This window comes from Brachypodium distachyon, chromosome 1, assembly GCF_000005505.3.
Source record: "Brachypodium distachyon strain Bd21 chromosome 1, Brachypodium_distachyon_v3.0, whole genome shotgun sequence".
Classification (NCBI taxonomy): Eukaryota; Viridiplantae; Streptophyta; class Magnoliopsida; order Poales; family Poaceae; genus Brachypodium; species Brachypodium distachyon.
This window is the reverse complement of record NC_016131.3, coordinates 38,809,470-38,832,414: the sequence shown is the minus strand read 5'-3', so window position 1 is coordinate 38,832,414 and position 22,945 is coordinate 38,809,470. Positions and strand designations below refer to the sequence as shown.

Below are 22,945 nucleotides of genomic sequence, written 5' to 3'. Positions count from 1 at the left end.
CCGCAAAACCACCTCGCTCACCGTGGCATGCCACACGGACCTCGTTGTGTGCTTTCTTACACCAAGCAAGTCTAGCTCTAGCGACCCGAAACCATGCAACACTAACTCGTCGACTGCCCTTTCTTGCAGCAAGTCTAGCTCTAGTGACTTGCCAAACTCTCCTACCAAGGAGTTACCTTCTCAATTTGGTAGCACCTTGCCTGCGGCACCTCCCCAAAGCCCCTTGTCGTGTGTGAGAGCACGGACACCGAGAGTGAAGACACCCCCTTTTAGTTTAGGTAGTGTGGCGCGAGAGCATTTCGAATTTCACCGGTGAGGACCTCGACTCCGTTCGTTTTACCCAAATTCGGACCACCCGGAGGTGTAATACCATGTGTACTGCTTTGAGTTGTATTGATGGGGTGGTTGGATCAAGGATATTACAATGTCACACTTGAGCGGACAACTTGAAGCCGTCTTTGTGGTGGCCAGAGTAGGAGGGAGGAGAGATGCTACTCGTCTCCGACTGTCGAAACCCTAACCTTCTCCTACTTCGAAACTCCTATACTTGATATATCCTTGATGCCAACCTTCTGCCGAGGAAGCTATGTGCCTCCGTTTATAGTGTAAGGGGACACCACAGTGGCAGACAAGATCACGCACCGAGCATGTTGCTACAAGAAGAACATCCTCGCTACAAGATAAATATGAAGCTATCCACCTGCACTACAGCTCAAACCGGTGATAATCTTGGCACATGATGGACGCTGGCCGGCTAAAAGTTAAAAGGCAGGCCCGTTGTGCCAAGCCTGTAGCCCTTCATGTCGATCGGTAATCGCGCAGTCCTGATGACGTCTTCAGCAGGCAGTGGACCTCAAAGTAACACCCGTGGCCTGCTGAGGTAAGCAATGACTCATTCTCTCCCCGGACATTAGTCAGATGCCCCTGCGGAGGTTTAGAGCCCCAGATCCGGGAAAGGATGGAAGGTCATTGAGTTTCCGCGAAAGCATTCCCTCGATGACTATTCCCGGGCATACCCCCTCCCCAGAGACCGTTACTGTGAGGGGGTGGGGCCGTGGCCCATGCTCCAGGGTTTTGTGATACCCCTCGTATTCAAGGCGACACCCTTCTGCAATAGCACCTTTTGCTTTTTCCCAAGGTTAAAAGAATTAGCATACGATGGAGCCTCGGACAAAATTCAAAACCTATGTCACGGTATAGAGACGAAACATTACATACAGCGAGAAAATAATGTACATGGCATAAATCCACATGGCTGACAAAGCTACAGTTACTATAGATTATAGCAGAAGGCAAGAGGCTCCGCTAGCAGCATGGCCATAGACCCAAAAATATACGCGCCGCCTCCCACTGAAGCCTCCTGCTGCGACTATAGCTGGCCAATACGATCCTGTTCAAACGCAGAGTAGACAAATTCAAATCAACATGCAGTTGGCTTCGACAAAAGCAGATCCGTTGGAACTAATTACTACTGAGATAATGCGCTGCATTTACCTGAAGCATCTGCATCAATTTTGGATTCTGCTCCAAAAGTTGGCAAAGCTTATCACGGTCACTTAGTAGACTCTGCAACAAGCAAAATGTGTTGGTATCAGTCACCCTTGGTAATGACTATTTTCTAGTATGTAGCTTCTGCAAAAGCCTAAATAACCTGAATAGCTTCTGGAGATGAGAAAAATTGGTTTAGATTGATTTCCGAGTCTCTCTGCTGCTGAGATAAACTATCAGCTTGTATACTCTGGTTCGCAAGTTGTGATTGTTCGCCCCCTTGCCTCAATGTCTGCTGTGCTGACTCGTGCTGGCTCTGGTAATATTGCATCTGAGGAACAGAAAGTTGGTTTGGAAACTGCAATGGCATCTGAGCCTGGATACTACTTTGTGGATATGATAAAGGCTGCTCTTGGTATTGCCATTGAAAAGAACCAAGCTGTTGGAGAGTCTGGGAAGGATGCGGCTGCTGAGGTAGGGGTGGTGGAGGAGGTGGCCGTGCATGCGTTGAGGAAACAGCAGGCTGGGGATTGGACAAATTCTGTGAAAGACCAGATGAGAATTGAACTTGTCGAGGAGATGTTCCAAAAAATGAAGTACACGTTGATGGCCTGCCAATTAGAAATTGCGATGCAAATGATGGTAATGAATTGGACAAGATTGCGCCGCCAGATGCAGAATTCATGCCTAAAGTTGCATCGCTCATAAGAGATGAAGATGGGGAAGGCTGGACAACACTACTGCGTTGATTATACGGTGATGCGGTAGAACCAGAGTTCATTGCAGCAATTTGGGTTGCAGGAACTGAATAAGGTGGAGGAAGGGGTGGCATCAGTCGGGCAGAAGAACCAGAGCTGAAATGCTCCATAGGGAGTCTATTCACTGGAAAAGTGTTCCACAAGAAATTGAAATCTGCATTAGGAGCATTTGATGATGAACCACCATTGCTTGCTAAGACATGTTCAGTTTGAGCCTGCAAATGGAAGTTCACATTGAAGAATCTAATTGCAAGAGCAAGTAAAAATAAAGCAGCAAAAGCATAAACTTGAAAAAAACATGCATTACGTTACCTGAAGCCCCACAAAATCACTAGGCATATTGGCTTCAAAAGCTTGTCCAGGATAACTAGAAGGAAAAGATGGTGGCCCATCCCTGACACCGTAAGATGATGAACGCCTTTGACTTGAATCAGCATTTTGTACAGGCATGGAAGAACTTGGTAGTGGCATTGGTGGCAGAGGTGGCTGGTTTTTTGACAGCCTATGATCATGTCCATGAGATCCAGATGACAGAGAACTCTCGGACAACTTCTGCGCACTTCTCTTCTGAGAGATATTAGGATGTGATTGCAGCACAATTGCCTCTGCGGAACGTTTGCTACCAGAAGAAACATATGCAGGTTCATCAGGTTGATCATTGAACACAGTCTTCTCTGGGCTAGAGAGTGGAAGTTTCCGCTCCGAAGGAACAATAGCTTCTGGGAGCATTACAGTGCGAGAAGACATGCCAGCACCAAGACTCCCATTGTCCTTTGAGACAGGCGTGCCCCTATGAGAAAAGGGACTTTCTTCATTCTGTTGATTCTCTGTCTCCTCAACAACTGGACCAGGAGAATTTTCCCCAACAATGACAGGTGGTGATTGCAGACTATCATCTGGTTGAGGAAAAGGAAGTTTGTCATCTGACTCTGATTCCTCGTCAAATATTATATCAATTTCTTGATCATCATCAAGTTCAGCCTTGGGTTGTCGCGGTTTCTCTGACTTAGCATGGACATTGTCATCCAAACTTGTCTGACTTTTTAATTGAGGTGCATCCCCGGATGGGGCTGGCACAGGGTTTTGGCGCTCCTTCTGCCTTGCCATAAATTCATCTACATGAATGGATGGAGGCCTTCCACTCAGTGTTCCACGTGGAATAGAATTTACAATATTTGATGCACTACTTGCACCATCTATGTTCCTCTCTCTTGCAACATAATCATCGACATGCATTGAAGGTGGTCTACTTGTGTTTGGTTTCCGATGGCGGAAAGTGTCTCTACGTGTGTGACCTGTAGATGCATTGGTTGTACTTAAGCCTCGAGTAAACTGTCCAGTGGGTTCAGGTGCTTGATTTTCTTTTATACGTCTAGTTGTGTTATCTCCTAATGACAGTTTCCTACTAGCAGATTGACCAGGAATCATTCGTCTTTCAAGAGAAGAATCAGGCAACTCCCATACCAACCTCTTTGAAAATTCATCCTCGAGGCATTCAGTAGGTTCTTCTGAATCAGCAATAACCTTCCAGGCATTGGAAAAGAAGAGAATAGATTCATGATTTACAGACTCAGAGGCTAGGGATGGCATCAGACAAGAGGTCATGACAACAGAGCGAACAACTCCAAATGGCATGTAAGTGCCTTCAAGAACCATCTGCACTGAATCTTCTGATAGGACAGAATTCTTGAGAATAGAGCACAGCAATGTGATGTAACTCTGCACCTGTTAATTGCGGTCAATATAAGAAACAGGAGAGTAGCAAAATCTTGACGATAATGATATACCTGATTTAGAAGAGACTTTCCAACAGAACTCAAGAAATTCTCGTGGCCCTGGTGTATCTTCTCTTCAAATGTCTTCAATAAAACTGTAATCTCATTCAAGTTATCGCCAGAGGATTCCAATGTACCGCCATCAAAGCGGTATCCAAATAGACACCTCAATACGATGATACCCTCAAGACTGTAACCAAAGAAACAATATAAGTATCTCACTATTTTATCGAAACACAAAAAAAAAGCTGCACTAAAAACGCAAGAATGCTTAAGTTAATAAATGCATCTATAATTGCAGATATTGGTCTGTTTGAAATAAATGCAACCTTAACTGATATCAACATTCAGATATATGCTCCTGAGCACAATACAAAACATGACAAACTAATTGCTAGTCAATAACGATCAGCTCAGATACAAAAACTAAACAAACAAACGAATAACAAAGTCAGCAGCCAACCAATTAACCAGATTAGCCTGAAGCCCTGGACAAATATAGAATTACATTGATGTTAGTTAGCTTTCCAACATGGGAGATAATCCGAATCACTTATGTAGATGATCAACTTAACCGCCAAGCATGTTTTATGATCAACTGTGAATTTGATGGAGTCAAGAAATTTAAAGATCTCAGAAGAGCAACAATCAAATAGCTTCCTTTTATCACTTCTTCCTTTCTTGAAAAACATAGACCACAAGCAAACATCAGTGCCAATGAGAAAACTTAATCGAATGTAAGTGTACGAAACCTGGTGCTAACTGCTTATTCATGCAAACAGAAATATGTGAACATCTGACAAATTTGCATGGGAACGAGGAAACTGCAAAGGAATTTTCACGTGTATTATCGAGATATTGAAAAGAAGGAACAGGAAGTGATGTTAACCTGTCACCATACTGGCTGAGGGCAATAGCCCCAAGCATCAATGAATAAACAGTTTCTACATAATAATCCATTGGATCATTAGCACCAATACATTTTAAGAGTCTCTTCAAGCACTTCAACAAAGGGGAAAAACAACGCCAGTCATCCGTATTTGATGAGCCATGATAAGTGTCACTCTCATTAATCTCCTTGTCATCTTGATTAGCAGTTTTGATTTGTGAGAATATCAAAGGTACTGCACTTCTACATATAGAGGAAGAAGCCACTTCCTTGAAAGCCATAGAACAAGCTAACATTTCCCGTCCAACTGGCAAAACCTGACATAAAATCTTATAGCATGATAAGTCTAGCATTGAACCATAGGAAAACATGTAAAAAATTAATAAAAATATAACAGAAAGAAAAACTCGACCAACAGCCCTAGCACCTCCTGTATTTCTTTTTTATATCAAGAAGAAGCTACAATGAGCACTAGGGAGACCAAGCCTTGAACCCAGGTGGCTTGGCGAGCACGTCTGCCACTAGCCAACCAAAAGACACCTAGTACTCAATTATGAATAAAATGTAACTTCAGCACTAAGAGCAGCATGCACCGCAGCAAGAGAATATCAAATTCAGAAATTGCCATAGTGTGTGCTACTAAAGTATATATCTTGTATCCTTGGGGGGCATTGGGGCACTTTAAAATAGTTGCACATACATTAAATATTAAAATGCAACAACACGATTCTGTCTAAAAGAAGAACAGAAAAGCAATAGAAAAGAAATATTATCCCCATTCCAAGTCCACATCCTCAGCTTTGCCCTCTCATATATATGGGAATCATTTGATAACTTCAGATATTCCTCTTGGTTTTCCACATCTAGTGGATGCGCTGTACAGATCCACAGATCTTGCATGTAATACTCACGGAATTTCATTACCACCATTTGAACCCGACATTATTAACTTCCATTGTAAAATTTTGGTCAATAACAGATGGAACTAACATTTAGCAAAAGGTTTTTCTATGACTACTTTTGAAGTAAAAATATTTGCAAATCATATCATAAACAGCACAAGTGAAATTGTACCTGGCATAACACCAAGAGTTGATGCATGATAGAAGAGCACTCCTCAGCGGTGGTGTTCCCATTTGGGGACCTACTATGAGTTAAAATATATAGTTTATATGTAAATAATGAAGTATTTATAATAAAGTAAATAATTTAATGGTTGGGTGTTTACTCTTCAACGGCAGTCTGCCTTTCATTAGATGCCTGGGAACTAAAGATAGATGCAAGACATCTGAATAAGGGAATCCTCCACTTGAGCACAAGTAGGTCATTTCTGTAGGCTCCTCTATCAGAGATCATCTTATCCTCCAAATAAGACGCGTTGCTGCAGTTCTGTAATAACTTCCTAAGAACACTCACAACTCCCATCTTCCATAGCAATTCCTGAGTAAAGAAAAAAATAAGATAGGAGCAAGAGAAAAACAATTTACATGAGTTATGAATTACAAATAACCTCTAACCTTGCCATTTGGATGTTCTGCCAATTTTGCAATGAACTTAAGTAACTGATGCACCTGGAAACAATGCATCAAACAACTTCAGATTGGTGCTGCTGAGGGCTCATATAAATTAAGATAGTACATAACTGAATTGGGGGAAAAGAGGACCTCCTTCAATCAAACATAGTACCCAATTGCTAAATGTTATGAGTTCGTTATGACAACTAGCACACAAGTAGGATCACTGTTCTAAACTTTTTATTTGACTAGCTAAATACCCATGCGATACTACGGTTAATACTTTTTAGACTGCTCAATGAAAATAAATTAAATAAAAAACAATATTATACTCCCTCCGATCCTAAATTGTTGTCGAAATATTACATGTATCTAGACGCTTTTTAAGAATAGATACATCCATATTTGGACAAAATTTGAGTCAAGAATTTAGGATCAAAGGGAGTATATTAGTAGCAGTTGCTAGTAACTTTATCTCAAATTTGGTAGCAAACATCATTACTATCTCAAACATTTAATGGTTTTAATTGTTTGTATTGGAAGGTGGTGATAAGTTTTTTTTCTTTCTTACAAAAAGGAGATGGGGAGATGACGGAGCACAGCCACCAATTGCCTCTTTTATAGGAGTAAAGATTGATTACTGTTAGTCAACAACAATAGTAGAAAAGGGGGGCACCACAAGCAACGAAAGAAATCACCCAAGACAAACATAGGCAGGAACCAGCAACGAACCAGGTCCTGCAAGAAACTAGCAAGTTTTTGAGAAGCAAACCAGTCTCTGGTTTGCATGTGAACAATGCTGAGGTCGCTTTGTGTTGCTACTCGGAAGGAGTTCAATACTTAATATGTTTGACACATACAAACCTTGAGAAGAAATAAATGGAAAAAACATAAAACATACTGGTCTTCCATAGTAAACCAGATCTGGGAGTAACTACGGTTCCAGGAACCTGCACACTAACCAACCAGTTTCTGATGGTGCGAAGTGGAAACTCACAAAGCTTTGTACATTTCAATATTTACATACAGTATTTCCACAGTTTTTTGGCACACAAAAAACCCTGCTAGGATCAGCAGATAAAGAATTTTGGACCAAATATTGACTTGCTGTTTACCAAACAATATGGTTCTAAAATGCTGACAAAAAGAGAGGATATCCAGTTACTAGAAACTGGTCATTATGGGATGGCGTTTCTCATAACGAAACTTCCTAGTTGTCACCAGAAATTTGAACAGTTCCATGCACACAACAAATGGATAAACTTAAAAGACACCAATTATGCAGCCATAGTCACTTTGCATTATCATACCTTAAAGACCTCTCTCTCTGACAGGGAAGTTTCATCAACTTTACTATTCAACCAAGTAAAAATTGGCCGCAAAAGAACCACCGCACACTCAATCTTTTCAGAGGCAACACGAACAATGAAGATCCGAAGCATGTCTTGTATCACCATCAAGGCCTGATACAGTTATCTTTATAAGTATTTGAAAAAAGTCATATGCTTCGAAGTGAAAAAGCAGCAGAAGCAAACAAAGCCAGGACATACCGATGTAGCAAAGTTGTCAATAACACGCGAGAGTCTATCAAGCTGTGGCATCAACCTTACAAGTAATAAGGCCACATGTTCAGGATGCAGGTACCAGTTCACTTGTTTCTCAACTTGAGGCCCAAGAACCGTTCCGATACTCAACAATCTAATAGCACTCAGCGAAGGAACTTCAACAGTCCACAGCCATACACCTTCATCTGGGAAAAGGTCACCCTTCCAGCACAGAGAAATCATATAAGAATAAGAAATACTACATTTACAAGTCTGGCATCTGTGCATATTAGGGAATCAAGTAGACATCTTAATAATTCAAAGGATATAACTGTAACTAAAAGACTTACCAGAAGACAAAGCAGACTACAGGCATCCTTCGGACCTAATGGTACTGATGCATTAGTAGGCTCAACATTTTCAAGAAGGCAATGAAACAGACCAGGTGTCCAATTATACAATGGCCAACAAGCAAGTGCTGAAGTAATAAGCTGGCAAACAACACCAAAGCTGACAGCGAAACTAGGAAACATGAAAGACAGATCAGAGGCACAAGCTGCTAGTCTTGGGCTGAAATAATACAATCGCAGATATTGTGTCAGAGGGGGAGAGGGATCATTATTGCTATGCACAGAGGGCTATCGGAATACCTGACTTCTCGGTGCAACCGCAGAAGAGCAGTAAGAAGTTTTTTGTTGCGATATTGTTCCTTTGTTCCCTGGAAAGGTGGACGAATCGAAGATTACACATATAATCAATTTGAGGCAACTACATGCTTACATTGATGCCATACTAGAATTGACAACACAAAGAATAGAGCAGAGCATATTACATGTATTATATGGAGGAGGTTTATCAGCAAGACAAGAGAGGGAGTCATGAGATCAACAAGGGCTTGTTCATGAGTTCGGTCTAAAAGTAATTCCGTTGTGGAACTTAGTTCAGCCCCTTCATCAACAAGGTAATCTGAAGGTGGAATAACAGAGCAAGGAGGTTTAGCCCAAAAATAGCATATAAGTTCAAAATAGTTCTTGAACTAATGACATACTGATATCATATTTTGAATAATAATCCAAAAATATAAGCACGAGGTTCTCACCATAACTATTGGACAAGCGTTCAAGCATAGACTTGCAGTTCATCAGGACTATGTATATAACAGCAATTGCACCTTCTTCAAAAAGGGACGAAGCTGCGGCCTACATAGACAGCAAAAATGATGACATGGATCTCATTGAAAAATCGAGGTCTTCAATAATATCGATATGAAAAGGAACTTACCGTATCTTCAGAAATAAATGCTAAAATGCGGAAAGCTGTCGTTAACTGAACTACAGAAGTGCTGCACAAAGCAACTCCATCGAAGTACTTGTTCGCAACAAGCTTACCAAGAAGATTATCAATGACTTGACCATCTGAAGTATTATTCGAATCTGCAACAACATTCTCAACATCCATTGATTCTGACACGAGCACATTTCCAGAAGAAAGATGAGCATCTTCACCAGAAGCTAAAATAGCAGAATAACGAAGAAGCCCAACAGCCCCATTTCTCTGATATACAACACCAGCATCAATCCATTCAAGCAACCTTGTTGGAGCATCTTTCCTGTTTGAACCTGGAGAAGAAGAATGCAAAGCCTTGTGCAGATCCACAGCAAATCCAATCCATGATTTGAGCGATGAACCAGTCGAATCTGCAACCAATACTTCAAGGATTTCTGCAGCCGAATGGAAGATTGCAAGACCCAATGGAGACCCTCCTGAGACGCAGACAATTACAAAGAAATGTAAAGCTTATATGAAAACCTCAGAAATGAAATACCCAGACGTAATTATTCTGCTCACCAGTTTTAGTCACGGTTGAATCAAGATCCGTGTACGAAGAGAGGGAACTCAATAGAACTGAAATTGCCTACAACAGAAATATTGACATCACTCAGAGATCAAGTTGCATAAATAATTACAGTTGATATAACAACGCGCACCTCAGGAAAGTAACAGAGAGCTAATAATGCTTGGCGACCTGAATCAGACCTGCATCACATACTCAGAATCCGTAAACGTATGCACTGAAGTTCATCCAGAGAAATATATAAAACAAGACATCTTTGCTCCTAGAAAGATCTCAATCATTGGTGGCGGTCCATCATCTTTGGACCGTACCACCATTTGATTAGACACAAACATTAAAATGTGAGCAGGTATTGCAACAAGGAGAATTGGTGCAACAGCTAATGATAGTAAAACATTTTTTCTAAACACGTATTGCAGCAAGGAGAATTGGTGCAACACAGAGGTGTTGTGCTAGTACAAAAAATAGCTTATGCACCGTTTGTGTACGCTCATAACTTGTCTTTAGCATTTCAGAATTCATAGAAGTGTGACTTAGGATATAAAGACATGGATATTTTAGCAGAGCACTGAAGGACGACAGAATTGCAAAGGAAACAAGAAAAATTACAGAGCAAGACCATTTGTATTGAGAAAATCTAAATAGTTGGCAGCCCTCCATCAATTCGTCATAATTTTACACAACTTAACTTCACATCACAACGAGTATCCACCAAAGACTGACTTCAATACTGACCTCGAAATAGCACAAAGTTCCCAAAGAACCCACAAAAGCTCATCAGAATTTGGAGGAACAGCAAGTAGCCTATTGGCGGCACTTCCCTACATGGCACATCAATTCAATCATTAACAAACACAAGAAATTACAGAGTTAAATTATGTAAGTTAGCTAAAAATGAATTATGTTTTTTTATTAACAGAAGTTATACAAATTTCTCTAAAAAGAAACCAATAAATGCAATTAGACAAATACTGCCAAGTTCGAAACTATTACTACAAGGAGTAATAACAGCACGAATGATGTGGATGGAATGACGAATAGCATAATGAAAGGAATGATTTATGTAGTACAACATGTTTAGAAATGGTGGTGTACATTATGTGGGCGAACTTAAATATGGTTCATTGTTCAAGCAAAATGACAGGAGACTTCCTTCAGTAAAGCACAATGCCTCATTCCCAATTAATCTATGTTCCAAGTTCCCATCCTAGTGATGGAATATTCATATCCACATGTTAAAAAGATTCTAAACAATAAAAAGTGAATAATTATCATGAATTGAGCTTGCACAAACCACTTTCAGATGTAGCTCTGTGATCATTCCAACTTCCTGTGGACGACAAAAGAATCCTTTCGACAATAGAACAAATGCATGTCGCAGAGTTATGCATTCCGTTTTATTCATATCTTTATCATCTTGAAGAGAGAGAACTATAAGCTCGGTTGCTTCAGGTTGACTGAGCAAGAAGGATAGCCCTGAAAACAGAAAAGAATGAGTTCATGTCATAATGAAAACATAAAAGAATGAGTTCAAAATATGTCAGTTTTAAAATGTGCCAAACAAACCTGAACGGCAAAAGAGAAGGGATAGGACAATTAATTCAATTGATGATGCCATCTCCATCGAAATTTCAGCAGCACTTGCCAAATGCATTATTGGTGATGACAATAAGGCTGCTGACAGAGGGAAAAAACCTCTTTCCTGTTCTACAAAGAAAACAAAACAAAGTTACATCTCCAAAACCTTAAAAGGCGTGACTTCTGTTCTATATAATGTCATGCGAGGTGCCAAAAGTGATAACCAGCAGAGTGTCAAACAAGCAATAGTATCTCAATCTAAACCACGTCTACATCATACTAACACTTGACATACCTTTCACATAATACTTAGTCAGCAACAGCAGTGTCAATAGGCAAAGCTGCCAGATTGACAGACAGTTATTACGACAGTGGGTAAGCTACTTAGGCTACGGAAGAGTTACACAGACTTAAGATACACTGGCAAGTCTCAAAAAGATAATCCACCCACATCGGACTTCTCTCCACCTGGCCTCGCAGAATCAATACCGAAAGACTTCCCTCAAATACTTGCTAGACATACACTATTGGTTGTTTATTCCATATTTCTCAGTTAAGATTTCTTTTCCTTAGTATGAGCCATTGATCACTTCAGTCTGCAGAACATATCATCATGGAGCCATTGACTTGATGAACTCCCTCCATTTTTTCTTAGTAGTACATGTAGATCTTGCGAGTTTTCTCAAAATACCATTGTGCTCTTACTTTATCCAGACAAACAATTTTAATGCTATCGTCTTATTGGATGAAGGGAGGTGGGTCTAAGCGGAGATTGGATAAAGCTTAAATATGTTGTGCAATTAAGTGCATAGGAATATGAAAAGCAAGACCAAGTGGTAATTTGTGCCTTTGGCTTATTTTGTCTCTAAACAGCTGCATGTACAACTAATCTGAAACGGAGGGAATACTTTGCAGATATATCTTGTGTTATAAGTTATGAACTGCCTGGATGTCCATAAAAATAAGGAGACTTTGCCAAAACTTATTGATTTTTCCAGACTTTATAGGTCTTTTGGAGTGTGCTATTCTTCCAGCCTTCCAGGTATTGTCGATGGCTAGAGTGCTACAGCACCTCCAAAGCACCGATGCGTCGAGGACCTCCATATCCGCGTGCTGACATGCTGGGATACAGGGATACGCCCCGATGCGCCGGGATATGTGCGTCCCACAGTATATCCCACTAATTTCAAATTAAAGAAAAAGGAGAGAAGGGTTGACACGTGGTGAATACAGGCCATACGGAAACATCTGGGATGGCCCAACGAGCGGTCCAAAACACTAACCTGCACGCACGGAATAGGGCAGTTCGGTCGATCTGCAGGCATCCTCACACGTGCTGCTTCGAGGCGCCACCAGCCGCCACCCCTGGACTCGCCGGCCAGCGGACTCGCCAGCCGCCAGCGCTGGACTCCACTCCCAGCTCTTTGCCGCGTCGCCTCTTCGTCCGCGCCACCAATATCCTCCGACTTTCGGCCTCCAGCAGATAATCCTGGACGAGCTTTGCCCTCACCTCTCCAACTAGTCAGCTACTGCTCTCTCCCATTCTCCCTCACTGTCGTCACCGAATACCTTCTCCCTCTGTTTTTCTTTTCTGTTGCGAGTTGTGACCTGCAGGCGGCGCTGTTCTTTTTTGTTGTATCGATTAGGCAAGCGTTAGCGGGTATGGCTGCAGTTGCTACTTTTTATGTTTTACTGCTATGTGTTGCTGCTAGCTAGGTGCTGTTTTTTTGTAATTTGCTTTTTTTTTGTCGTGTCTTAAATTTATTCTTACATATATGGCATTTTAAAAATTTAATGTATATTCACCATGTCCCCCGTATGACTGTTTTTGGAAAATGCTGTATCCCTTGTACCCGTATTCGTATCGTCATGTCCGTATCCAATCTAAGGGTAGGAGTCTAATGTCATTTTCATTCTATATTGATAGTTGATCATGTTACAATGCTAGATCTCTTTATATGGACATAAAAGGAAAGACTAAACCAATCTAAGAGATAAAACAAGTACTTAACAAACTTGGAAACTAACCAAACAGATCGTTATGGAAAATCCTTGGCTGACAGGAAAATAAAGCTGCCACCAGTTGCCTGTCTTTACCCTTGTTACAGTGGTCATAAACCCAGCCCCACTCCCCCATGAAGCCATGACATTCCACAATGAGAATTTCCAAGTTGAGGACGTAATACTGGTGTGATAAATAAAGCGAAAAGTTGACCATTTGTATATGAAAAACCATTGTGAGGCACTTCACTTATTTCATATTCAATATGCCCTTCTCAATGTTACCATGCTTTTGTAACCAATATCAAATGTACATTAGGAGCAAAGATTACAAGGGAAACAGAATAAACTTTCGACTAAAGCAAAGATTGCGCATTGTGAACAAGCATTAATTCAAGTTTTGTCAATTCCTATATCCATAGTGGGATAGGATACATAGAGAGATACAAAAGTGCATGTTCCGTTTACCTGGATAAGGGATAACAAATATGAATCAGTATGAAACTGCAAGAAACTGTATTTTGAAGAAGTTATAAGTTCAATTGTCGCTTTGAATGACAGTGAATCTTCCATGTGAGCAGACTTGGATATTTTCCTAGCCGCAGTGACTGGCAAAGGATCTTCAATAGGGCCACACATATTTATCAATTTCTGCATCACGAAATATAATCGTAAAATAACAGATAACCTGCTTCACTTCCAAGGAGGCAAGGAGGATAACAAAGTGTGCATTCAGCTGTATGGAATTTGTGTTTCCCTATGAAAGGGCAATTCCAGAAGAAGCTTACCAACATTTCAGCAAGTTCACTACTTGCATAAATAAGAAGTGAAACTCCATCAGTGGAAAGTTCATCGGAAGGTAGATCAGAAACCACCTTGACCACCGCAGACTGCAAATGAATCATAAGCTTCAAACAATCTGGAGAGTATACTAAAAATAGACATAGTGCAAGGTTAGGCAGGTATGAAAATTCAAACCTCATATCTAGATAGTATCTCATAAAAACGCAAACGTTGCAAGATATATGTAGCAAGAGAGGCGATATCATGTCTTTCTTTTTCCATTAGAAGCTTCAATAAAGAACAGTAGCCACTACTGCTGCCAGTGGGTATACTGCTATGATCACATCGTGGCCACCATCCCAAGAAAGCTTCACATCCAACAACATGTCGAGTAGCATTCTCAACAATACTTAAGAGAAGCAATGTAGTAGCAGCAGTTTTGGGGGTCTTTGAACAAAGCAGGTTATTGATTTGCTCCATCCCGCCAGCGTTAACAAAAGAAAAGCAACTCTCCTTTGAGGAGCATATCAGGAGAACCAAACTCAAAGACATCATCAACCAGCTATTCTGAAATAAAATGGCACAAGACAAATAAATCGTCTGACACCTTACAATCCATATTGATAACAACAAATGGCATCCGATCAATTACCTGGGAAGGGCACTGTAGATCAAGAATTACAGAGTCTCTGTAATATGGGAAAATTTTGTTAAACAACTCAAATAGGATTTTTGTCGTGGGCAACTCCTCCAGTTCAAAGTCAAAGCCATTATCATCAACATGAGTATGATCAGCAGCAGCAGAATGGACATTTTTCAAAATTTGGAGGAGCATGTCACTAGCTTCAGTGTGAATATTGTTAGTTTCCTGAAGATCAAGATTAATCTTGCTGGAGCCATGTGCCATCTCTTGATTACAACTATGTGGCATTCTGTTGGTGGTAGTTACATATTTTGATACAGCTGAGATAACTGCACTTCCTAGATCAGGAATCAGCTTTTCCACAATGGGTATTTGGCACATTTTAAGAGCTAAATGTAGAATTTTCTTCGCTTCAAGTGATAGGTCCAAATCTGTGGACTGAAAACTCAATGGTTTGAGTGAAGATAATGATTCTTCAAATTTAAATTTGGATGAATGTAGTGCTGGTGGAAGGTCTTCAAATTTTCCCTCTGATGGAGAGCTAACCACATTGGCAAGAGAATGATCCAGATCTAGTTCTATGTTGAATTGGCCAAGGTCTTCAGCGGTATTCCCATAAATTACAAGAGTGAGGCTGCGATAAGTACCCCGCAGCACTAAATGATTTGTAACAATAGCCTGAAAATTATAGAAAAAGGCAAAGAAAAACATCTGAAGCAGCATAACAAACTCATCTATATCAGGCATGGAAGAACAAGACCGACATGTGGCCAATATTATCAATTAAAAGACTACCGCACAGTGTACAGATACCGGAAAAAGGAAGAAAGGTTAAATAGAGTGAACTGCAGCATAGGTCATTAAGCATGAATTGTATCACGTAAGCAACTGGTGATGACTGATGATTAGACATTACAACCTATTTAAGCTAAAATATTGATGGTATACATAACTATTATAAAGCAACTTTTTAGATTTAGTGAGCTCATGTACCACCATTGCCCAAAAAACACTACAACCCTCCAGGTCACAGAAACATGATTTTTTATACACACCTTTATGCAACGCACATATTTGTTTTTTCCACATTTTCTAAATCTGAAAATGCTTTTTACCCAGGATTGTAAGAGTCTGAGCTCAACTCGGAATTAGCCAATCTACGGTGCACTTAATAAAATAGTCCAAACCTAGCAGCTACCACGGAGACCCCTTGCTTCAGAAATGGAGCAGGATCCGTTAAACTAATATCTGTAAATTGTCAAGTCCACCAAGTTGACAAATCGACATGTATGGATGTACCCAGAGCAAGCTTAACATTCACACATTTGGCAGTAGAGTTGGAAAAAACAGATACGACATGCACACAGAAAAAGAAAGAACGCATATAGGTAAAAGATAAGAATATTGGTCAAACTTGGAATCAGGTAGTATCATACCTCAACTTCTAGCACATTGGATGAAGAATGTGAATACAAGAACGGTACACAAAGGCGCCTAAAACGGGACTCCCCATCGCAGTGAACAAAGACTTCCAAAGCAAATGATGGTGGGGATGTAGCACTGATATAACATAAACAAAATTATTCAAGGAAAATAACTTATCAGATTTATTCAACAATGTTAATACATTGAATAATGTGAGTGCATGCTTTTTACATAACTGCTGATTAATGTAACTAACTTAACTCAGGGCTGTCAGATTAAAGGGAACTGGAATCTAGGATGAATAGAAGGGACATTTTTAGAAGTAGAATGGAGACCAACAAACTACATTCACTGGGCATGTTCCTATGTCAAAACAAAAAAAGAACCTTTTTCACAAGTCACATTGATAATGCTGAAGTTTCAACATAATGAATTAACTTGCAATCTATGAGCCCAAGTTGCCCCTCATCTAGAATTAATTTTATCAGAAGCATCACAAGCTGAGATCTGTTGGAGGTGTATGGTCATATGTGTTTCCTGTGTAATATCCTTGTTGCATGAGGGGCTTTCCGCGTATTTAATATAACTGTTAGTGTATGTGGCCTCATGGAAATACAAGTTGCATATTTCCTCACATGGTATAAGAGCTTAGGGTTTCGTCTGTCCCTAGCAAAAAAAAATCGACACTGTAACTTGTCGATTCCATCCTGAACAATTGATTCTCACGGTTGATACCTTCAAAGAATCGGTCTCCACCGAACGCTCGGTCACTCAGCATGCAGCTGCTGCTGCCGGCTGCTTCTGCCCGCTGTCAACCACTGGCTTGCTGCCTGCTGTTCAAAAGATCGATCCCCTCCCCACTATCTGATTCAATTCCCCACACGGGGTTAGATGTTTGCTGTCCAAGCCCTATGTCTTGCATGTCCTTTTTGCACGTGTTGATTATTGCTTGTGATTGCATCAGGACATGCTTCACGTCCTTGCTGCAGGTGTTGATTATTGATCAGGAACCTCTGCTGCTTGGCCTTGCTGGTCTTTCGCCCAGCTGACCCCTCGTGACAACAGGTACAATGTCATCGTCGCCGGGCACTGTTACCCTCACTGCCTGGTGTTGTTAAATGGTGTCAGCTACACAGACTTCATCTCTCACACGTGCAGCCTTTGACTTTGGAGTGTCCTCTCTCCATTGAGGCCTCTTGTTCATCCTCCCCTGATGCCCCAGTGGAGCCTCCACCGCCCTCAACTGCTCCGGCTACTGTTAATAAGGCTGCTGTTCATACTGTTTGTGCTGCTCATGATCAGGTTGTCGCCGACTACCAGGAGGCTCTAGACTCGTGCCGGGATCTGCTATCTGTCTACACTCGGTAGTTTGATGATCATGCACATGTTGTTGATGTTCTCGTCCCACATGTTCTGCCCCAGTTTTCTTCCGAGATATGAGATGTGGACTCACCTTCGTCATCTACAGGTCACTCTTCTGGAAGCACTTATGGAGATAAGCGCAGAGGAGACTTGTCAGCATGATTTTGGTCTATAGCGCTTCCCTCTGTGCTCACAGCTCCCCGCCTAATTGCATCGCCTCCTCTGGCGGCTCCCATAGGTGAGGTTAGCTGCCCTTCCCCTGGTGGTCATCCTCATTACACCTACCACGACAAGGATGGTCACTTTGAGTTCATGGCTTCAAGAAGAAGCACCATCTTGCACACCGCTCCTCTGGGCATCAGTGCTTTTTCATCGACTTCTTCAACCGTGTCCCTGACTGAGAAGGAGATTTCGCGCGTTCACAATCTGCTTGCTCCTACCTGTCCTCCATCGACAGGTTATGCTACTGACTCTTCTGACACTGAGAGATCAACACCGTCAGGTACCTCCCCCGTGGATTCTTGACTCTGGAGCTTCTTTTCACATGATTCCCGAGTCGAGGAACTATTACTACTTTATCTTTTCACGTTCCTGATGTTGCTCACCTTCCTTGCCTGACCAAACAGCTCATTTCAGCTGATCAACTTACTGACCTTGGTTGCCAGGTCATTCACGACCTCAACTCGTGTTGTGTTCAGGATCGCCATACGAAAGCTGTGGCCGTTCTGGCCATGGCAGCATGACTCACAGACTCTTTGGAAGCTCAATTGCTTCACCTTCCTTCCGGTGCCAGCGCTGCCTGCCTCTCCACTTCAACCACCTCATCTACTGGCTCCTTCTAGCAATGGCATCATCGTCTTGCTCATCTGGTATGACCCGTCTGTCATCTTTAGTTCATCTTGGTCTTCTAGGGTCTATCTCAGGAGCCGTTGTCATGTCTTCAGATTTTCAGGGTTGTAAGCTCAGCAAGCAGATTTGTTTACCTTATCCTCCTATACTTTGTTACTTTAAGATCCGCATTACATTATTTAACTATCATGTGATATAGTTGCCCGGTTCTTTTCGGCTTCCTGGACCGGTTTCTCAGAGAAGTTGCTCTCCCCCAGCTTCTTGGAGAAGCCACCACCTAAATTTGATTAGGCTTCCAAACTAGTTTCGCCTAAACTACTTTGAAAGCCTAGCAGAATTTGGGATGCGGCTTCTCCCGGAAACTGGGGGAGGGCAGCTTCTCGGATAAGCCAGGGATAGATGCCGAAAAGAACGCAGCTAGAATTTCCTACCAACTGTATGATACTCCCTCCGTTACAAGCGCCGATGGCTGTCAACGAGTCATCAAAGGCGATAGATTGGTTATATTCGGATTCGTTTGATTTTTATTTTCTTTTCTTTTTTGTTGTGAGAGGTCTGAGTCCATAGCTGGGGAAGAGTCGTCAGATGAAAATTGAAGTAAATAAGTGACTTCTGAGAAAGTGTGCGATTACACTTCTCAAACTTTGATCGCTAATTAAAAAAAGTATTTAGATTGGTTAGGTGAAAAATATTTCCATACAATAAAATATCATATAATTTTCAGTAACATATGCATATAAAGAGTAACGATCAAAGATACATGTTGGAGACCATGCAAATGTGTATATTATCATCTATTTACAAACAATGGAGTATTTGTTAGGAAATTATAGTAAAACATAAACTTTTTTCAATCCCTAAGTAAATATGGTTTTACTTTATATAATATGTACATTAGATAAATACATATCATAAAGATTCCTTAACTCTTGATCAATCCACAAAGTCAGAATATGGCCCTAGAAAAATAAATAGACTGGGGGTGTCTGATTTGAGCACAAGACTACCCAACCAAATTTATTCACTTGCCTATGATTTTGCCAATGGGCACAAAAATGTGCCAAATGAGCACGGCGATGCCAAAACAGCATGTGCATCCAAAAGAGGGCCAAATGTTCATAATTGGCAAGGTACATTCAGGACAAACCAAATATACGCTATTTTTTTTCTTTTCTCAAGATTAAAGAGAGAATTTAAAGTTTTGATTCTAAGGAGTAATGTAGGAATTTCTAGCCTTCAAAGGGAAGGAGATGACCTTAGTCTCATGATACTGACAGTTCAAGCTGTCTATATTAAGGCTTGCACAAGGAAATGTATATCTCCTCTCATGTCCCTTGTGACAAAATTATCACTCTGACCATGAACCCCTGCTAAAAAGCTAATTATTTCGCAAGAGGCAAAGAAAAAGAAAAGGCAAAGCTTAAATCGCAAAAAGGGAGGAGAACGACCATGGACAAACTATCCTGTAACAAACTAACAATTTTACCTTGAATACCTGGCATAAGCTCAGTTTTTTTTCATAAACTAGTAAACTACAACAGCATACAAGTTCAGTGATACTCTTTAGTAGGAACAGCATCACTATCAGAACTCACGTTTACAAGGTATGTACATGGAAAAAAGCATGTTCTTCGGATTATAGAGGAAGCTCAAAAATTACTCAGATGAAATTTTCTTACCCGACAAGTGATATGTTTGGTGTAGAAGGAGAGGCATTTTGCTCAAGAAACTCGCAGGCAGTAATCACAACAGGTTCAGAAAATAACACCTGTGTGATGGAACAGAACAAAGTGAACTCAAGGAGAAGAAATAAAACATGAATTTCATTAGATAAATGAGTTTCCAACATGCCCTTTCTCCAGACAGTTATGACCTGTACTCATTAGCACACACCTGGCACTTATCTTGAGTAGTACTAAAGTGTACAAGGATATACATTTGGATGTTTGAGTACTAGATCTGCATCATACCACGTATTAAAAAAGTTTTATTAATACTACCTCTGAGTCATAATATAGGTCATCTAGGATAGGACACCGACAAGGGCTTCAAAGTCAGACTTTAACCATCAGATTAAATGAAAACATGTTACTTGAAATAAAATAAAAACATGTTATAAAGGTACATTTCATAATGGATCTAGCCATGGTTTTTAAAGCGTCCAGGCGCTCTAAGGCGTTGGGGGGGCGCCTCAACGCCTAGGCGCTCAAAGCGCGAAGCAAGGCGACGCCTTAGTCATTTTTGCAAAGCACTAGGGGAACTGTTGAATATAGTTGGCCCATGCTGACCCAATGCCCATTAAGTGGACTGAACGAAGGGTTTTCTTCCTTCACCCTCTCCCGTGCTCCCCACGAACTGCAGCCACCACACCACAGACCACCAAATCCATGAGCACTCAGCCCTAGGGAGGGCCGGCGGAGGAAGATGTTGGCCGGAGAGGGGAAGGGCCGGCGGAGGAGGAGCTTGGCCGGAGAGGGAGAGGCCGGCGGAGGAGGATGGGATCTGGCAGGAAGCTTCCTGGCGGCGGAGGAGGATGGGATCTGGCGGGAGCTCCTCTCTCTCTTTTCCCTCGATTTATACCACTGCTGTGTTCCCCTCTCTCTCCCCACTCTGTTTTCCCCCCAATTTCTCCCCAATTTCTCTGTTTCTCCCGCCGATTTCTGTTTCCCGCTTGACCTTCTATTGAGAGCGTCCAGAAATGAGCGAAGCGGCGATTTCAGCGCCTAGGCGACGCCCCTGGACGCTTTAGTTCGAAATCTAAGGCGAGATCAACGCCTTGACGTCGCTGGGCGCTTCGACGCCTAAGCGTCGACTAGGCGACGCCTTGACAACCATGGATCTAGCAATATCGATTGGTGGTGTCGATGTTCATAAGGCTTAAATATGGTTTGACTAACACAGATTCTAACACGGCCTATATTATGACTCTAAGAGAGTTTTTTATAGTATAAAAGGCTGAGATAAGTGTTTAGCAGCATATTAGCAAAAATTTACTGCTAGTTTACCAGACACTTTGTTACCTTTGTTTGGACATGCTTTGTTGTCCCAAATGAGACAGTTACAATTTTTTTTATTAAACTGGATTCAAAAGAACACAAGAAAAAGGTATATCCTATCTTGGTGGTCTAAAATTCATAGAATCTGTCTGTTCCTTGTACTGTCTACAGTATGCTAACAATATGCTTCACGATGCAGAGCAACTTCACTACATGGTCCAGACAAGTGAGGCGGAATTGTTAGGGATTTTAGGGAGCATAGACATAGACTTCTGATATAGAGCAGGGATTCTCCCAAATATGCTTGAAAGCCCTGTGATTTATGAACCCTGAAACTATGTACCAAAATTCAGGCGGTAGGTCATATTACTTATCTCATGGAAAAAGAAATCGACCATCAGATAAATATGCACCAATTAGCCCTAATCCTCACTCCCCCAATCTAATCATGTGTCAGTTTGGTGCATCAACTGAACTCATGGAATAAGAAAAGCCGTCGAAGACCACAATTTTAACGTCTGCTCGCCAGCCAGTAGCAAGATTTGAGCACAGATTGCAGAGGGGAGTAACAGAAAAAAGAACGGAAAGCGCACCTCGTCGACGTACTCGTCCAGCTGGGAGTGGAGGATAGTTTGGGCGAACAGCACGACCGGCTCGGGGCGACCCATCGCCGCGGGACCTTTTACCTCGAATCCGGTTCGCCTGCGCTATCGAAATCGAAAGCAGGGAGCTAAAACCCTAGCTTTCCCGAAGGTTTGAGGGCGAGGAAACGGGCAGTGGATGTCTGCTATCCGAGGCCGCCGTGCCGCCGTGGCGAGACGAGCCCGCACGGGATGCGCCGGCCAGTTCGGTCCTCCTGGTCGGCGGCGCCTGGGGGAATAGGGGAAGACGGAGGTGAGGCAGAGAGGGGTGTTTTGAGTTGGGCGTAAATTGCATCTGGCGAACAGTTATTCAGGACCAGATTGCAGAACCACGCCGTAACGGCCTAACGGGCCGACTCGTTTAGGGCTTGGGACATTTACAACGGTACAAAGACTTTATCTTTTTACACGTGACACGTCATCTAGAGAAGCAAATATGTTGTTATCTCCAGGGTCATATCTTGCAATTAATAGTCAAATAAATAAATAAAACTAATTAAATAAATGTGAATAAAAGTTAAATGTGGCGTATCCAATGAAAGCTCTCATTAGTGCAAACTATCATCGTGGCCCATTAGAACAAAACCACACGGCTCATGTTGAAGATGGAAATCCACCAACCACTTAGGTTTAGTTTTGCATTGTTGAATTGTGTTGCGCTGAACATATTTTATAATCTGCTACAAAAAAATACACACGGAGTAGTAGAAAAAAGTTGGTTAGCCAAACACGAAAATAGTGAAAACTTGGTGGAAAAAACGGGATTATGAAATCCATAGCAATGCCAAAACGAGCCTTAAACTCAACTATAGGGGATTATGTGCAAAAGTTTACTTAAGTGGCT

The 22,945-nt window shown here is 41.6% G+C and overlaps 1 protein-coding gene across 5 annotated transcripts; it reads right to left on the bottom strand.

The window, feature by feature from the left end:
• Nucleotides 1-1,109: 1,109 nt before the first annotated feature.
• On the bottom strand, nt 1,110-22,392 carry LOC100827734. 5 transcript variants are annotated; one of them, XM_024460298.1, is made up of 28 exons: nt 22,054-22,392; nt 20,144-20,232; nt 16,265-16,388; nt 14,838-15,506; nt 14,381-14,752; nt 14,191-14,292; nt 13,871-14,053; nt 11,390-11,525; nt 11,118-11,299; nt 10,559-10,644; nt 9,957-10,005; nt 9,817-9,883; nt 9,250-9,731; nt 9,068-9,167; nt 8,801-8,934; nt 8,619-8,686; nt 8,319-8,538; nt 7,975-8,190; nt 7,735-7,887; nt 6,428-6,481; nt 6,139-6,350; nt 5,985-6,057; nt 4,911-5,239; nt 4,034-4,211; nt 2,559-3,971; nt 1,652-2,461; nt 1,495-1,566; nt 1,110-1,390 (listed from the first exon to the last, which is right to left on the bottom strand). In XM_024460298.1, exons 1-28 carry the CDS (start codon nt 22,126-22,128, stop codon nt 1,370-1,372), a joined length of 6,669 nt encoding a protein of 2,222 aa, XP_024316066.1. In that variant the 5' UTR covers nt 22,129-22,392; the 3' UTR covers nt 1,110-1,369. The 5 variants fall into 5 exon arrangements, with proteins under 5 accessions (XP_024316066.1, XP_024316067.1, XP_014752395.1 ...); XM_024460299.1 differs by having other exon boundaries at nt 5,985-6,054; XM_014896909.2 differs by having other exon boundaries at nt 4,911-5,227; nt 22,054-22,391.
• Nucleotides 22,393-22,945: the final 553 nt, after the last annotated feature.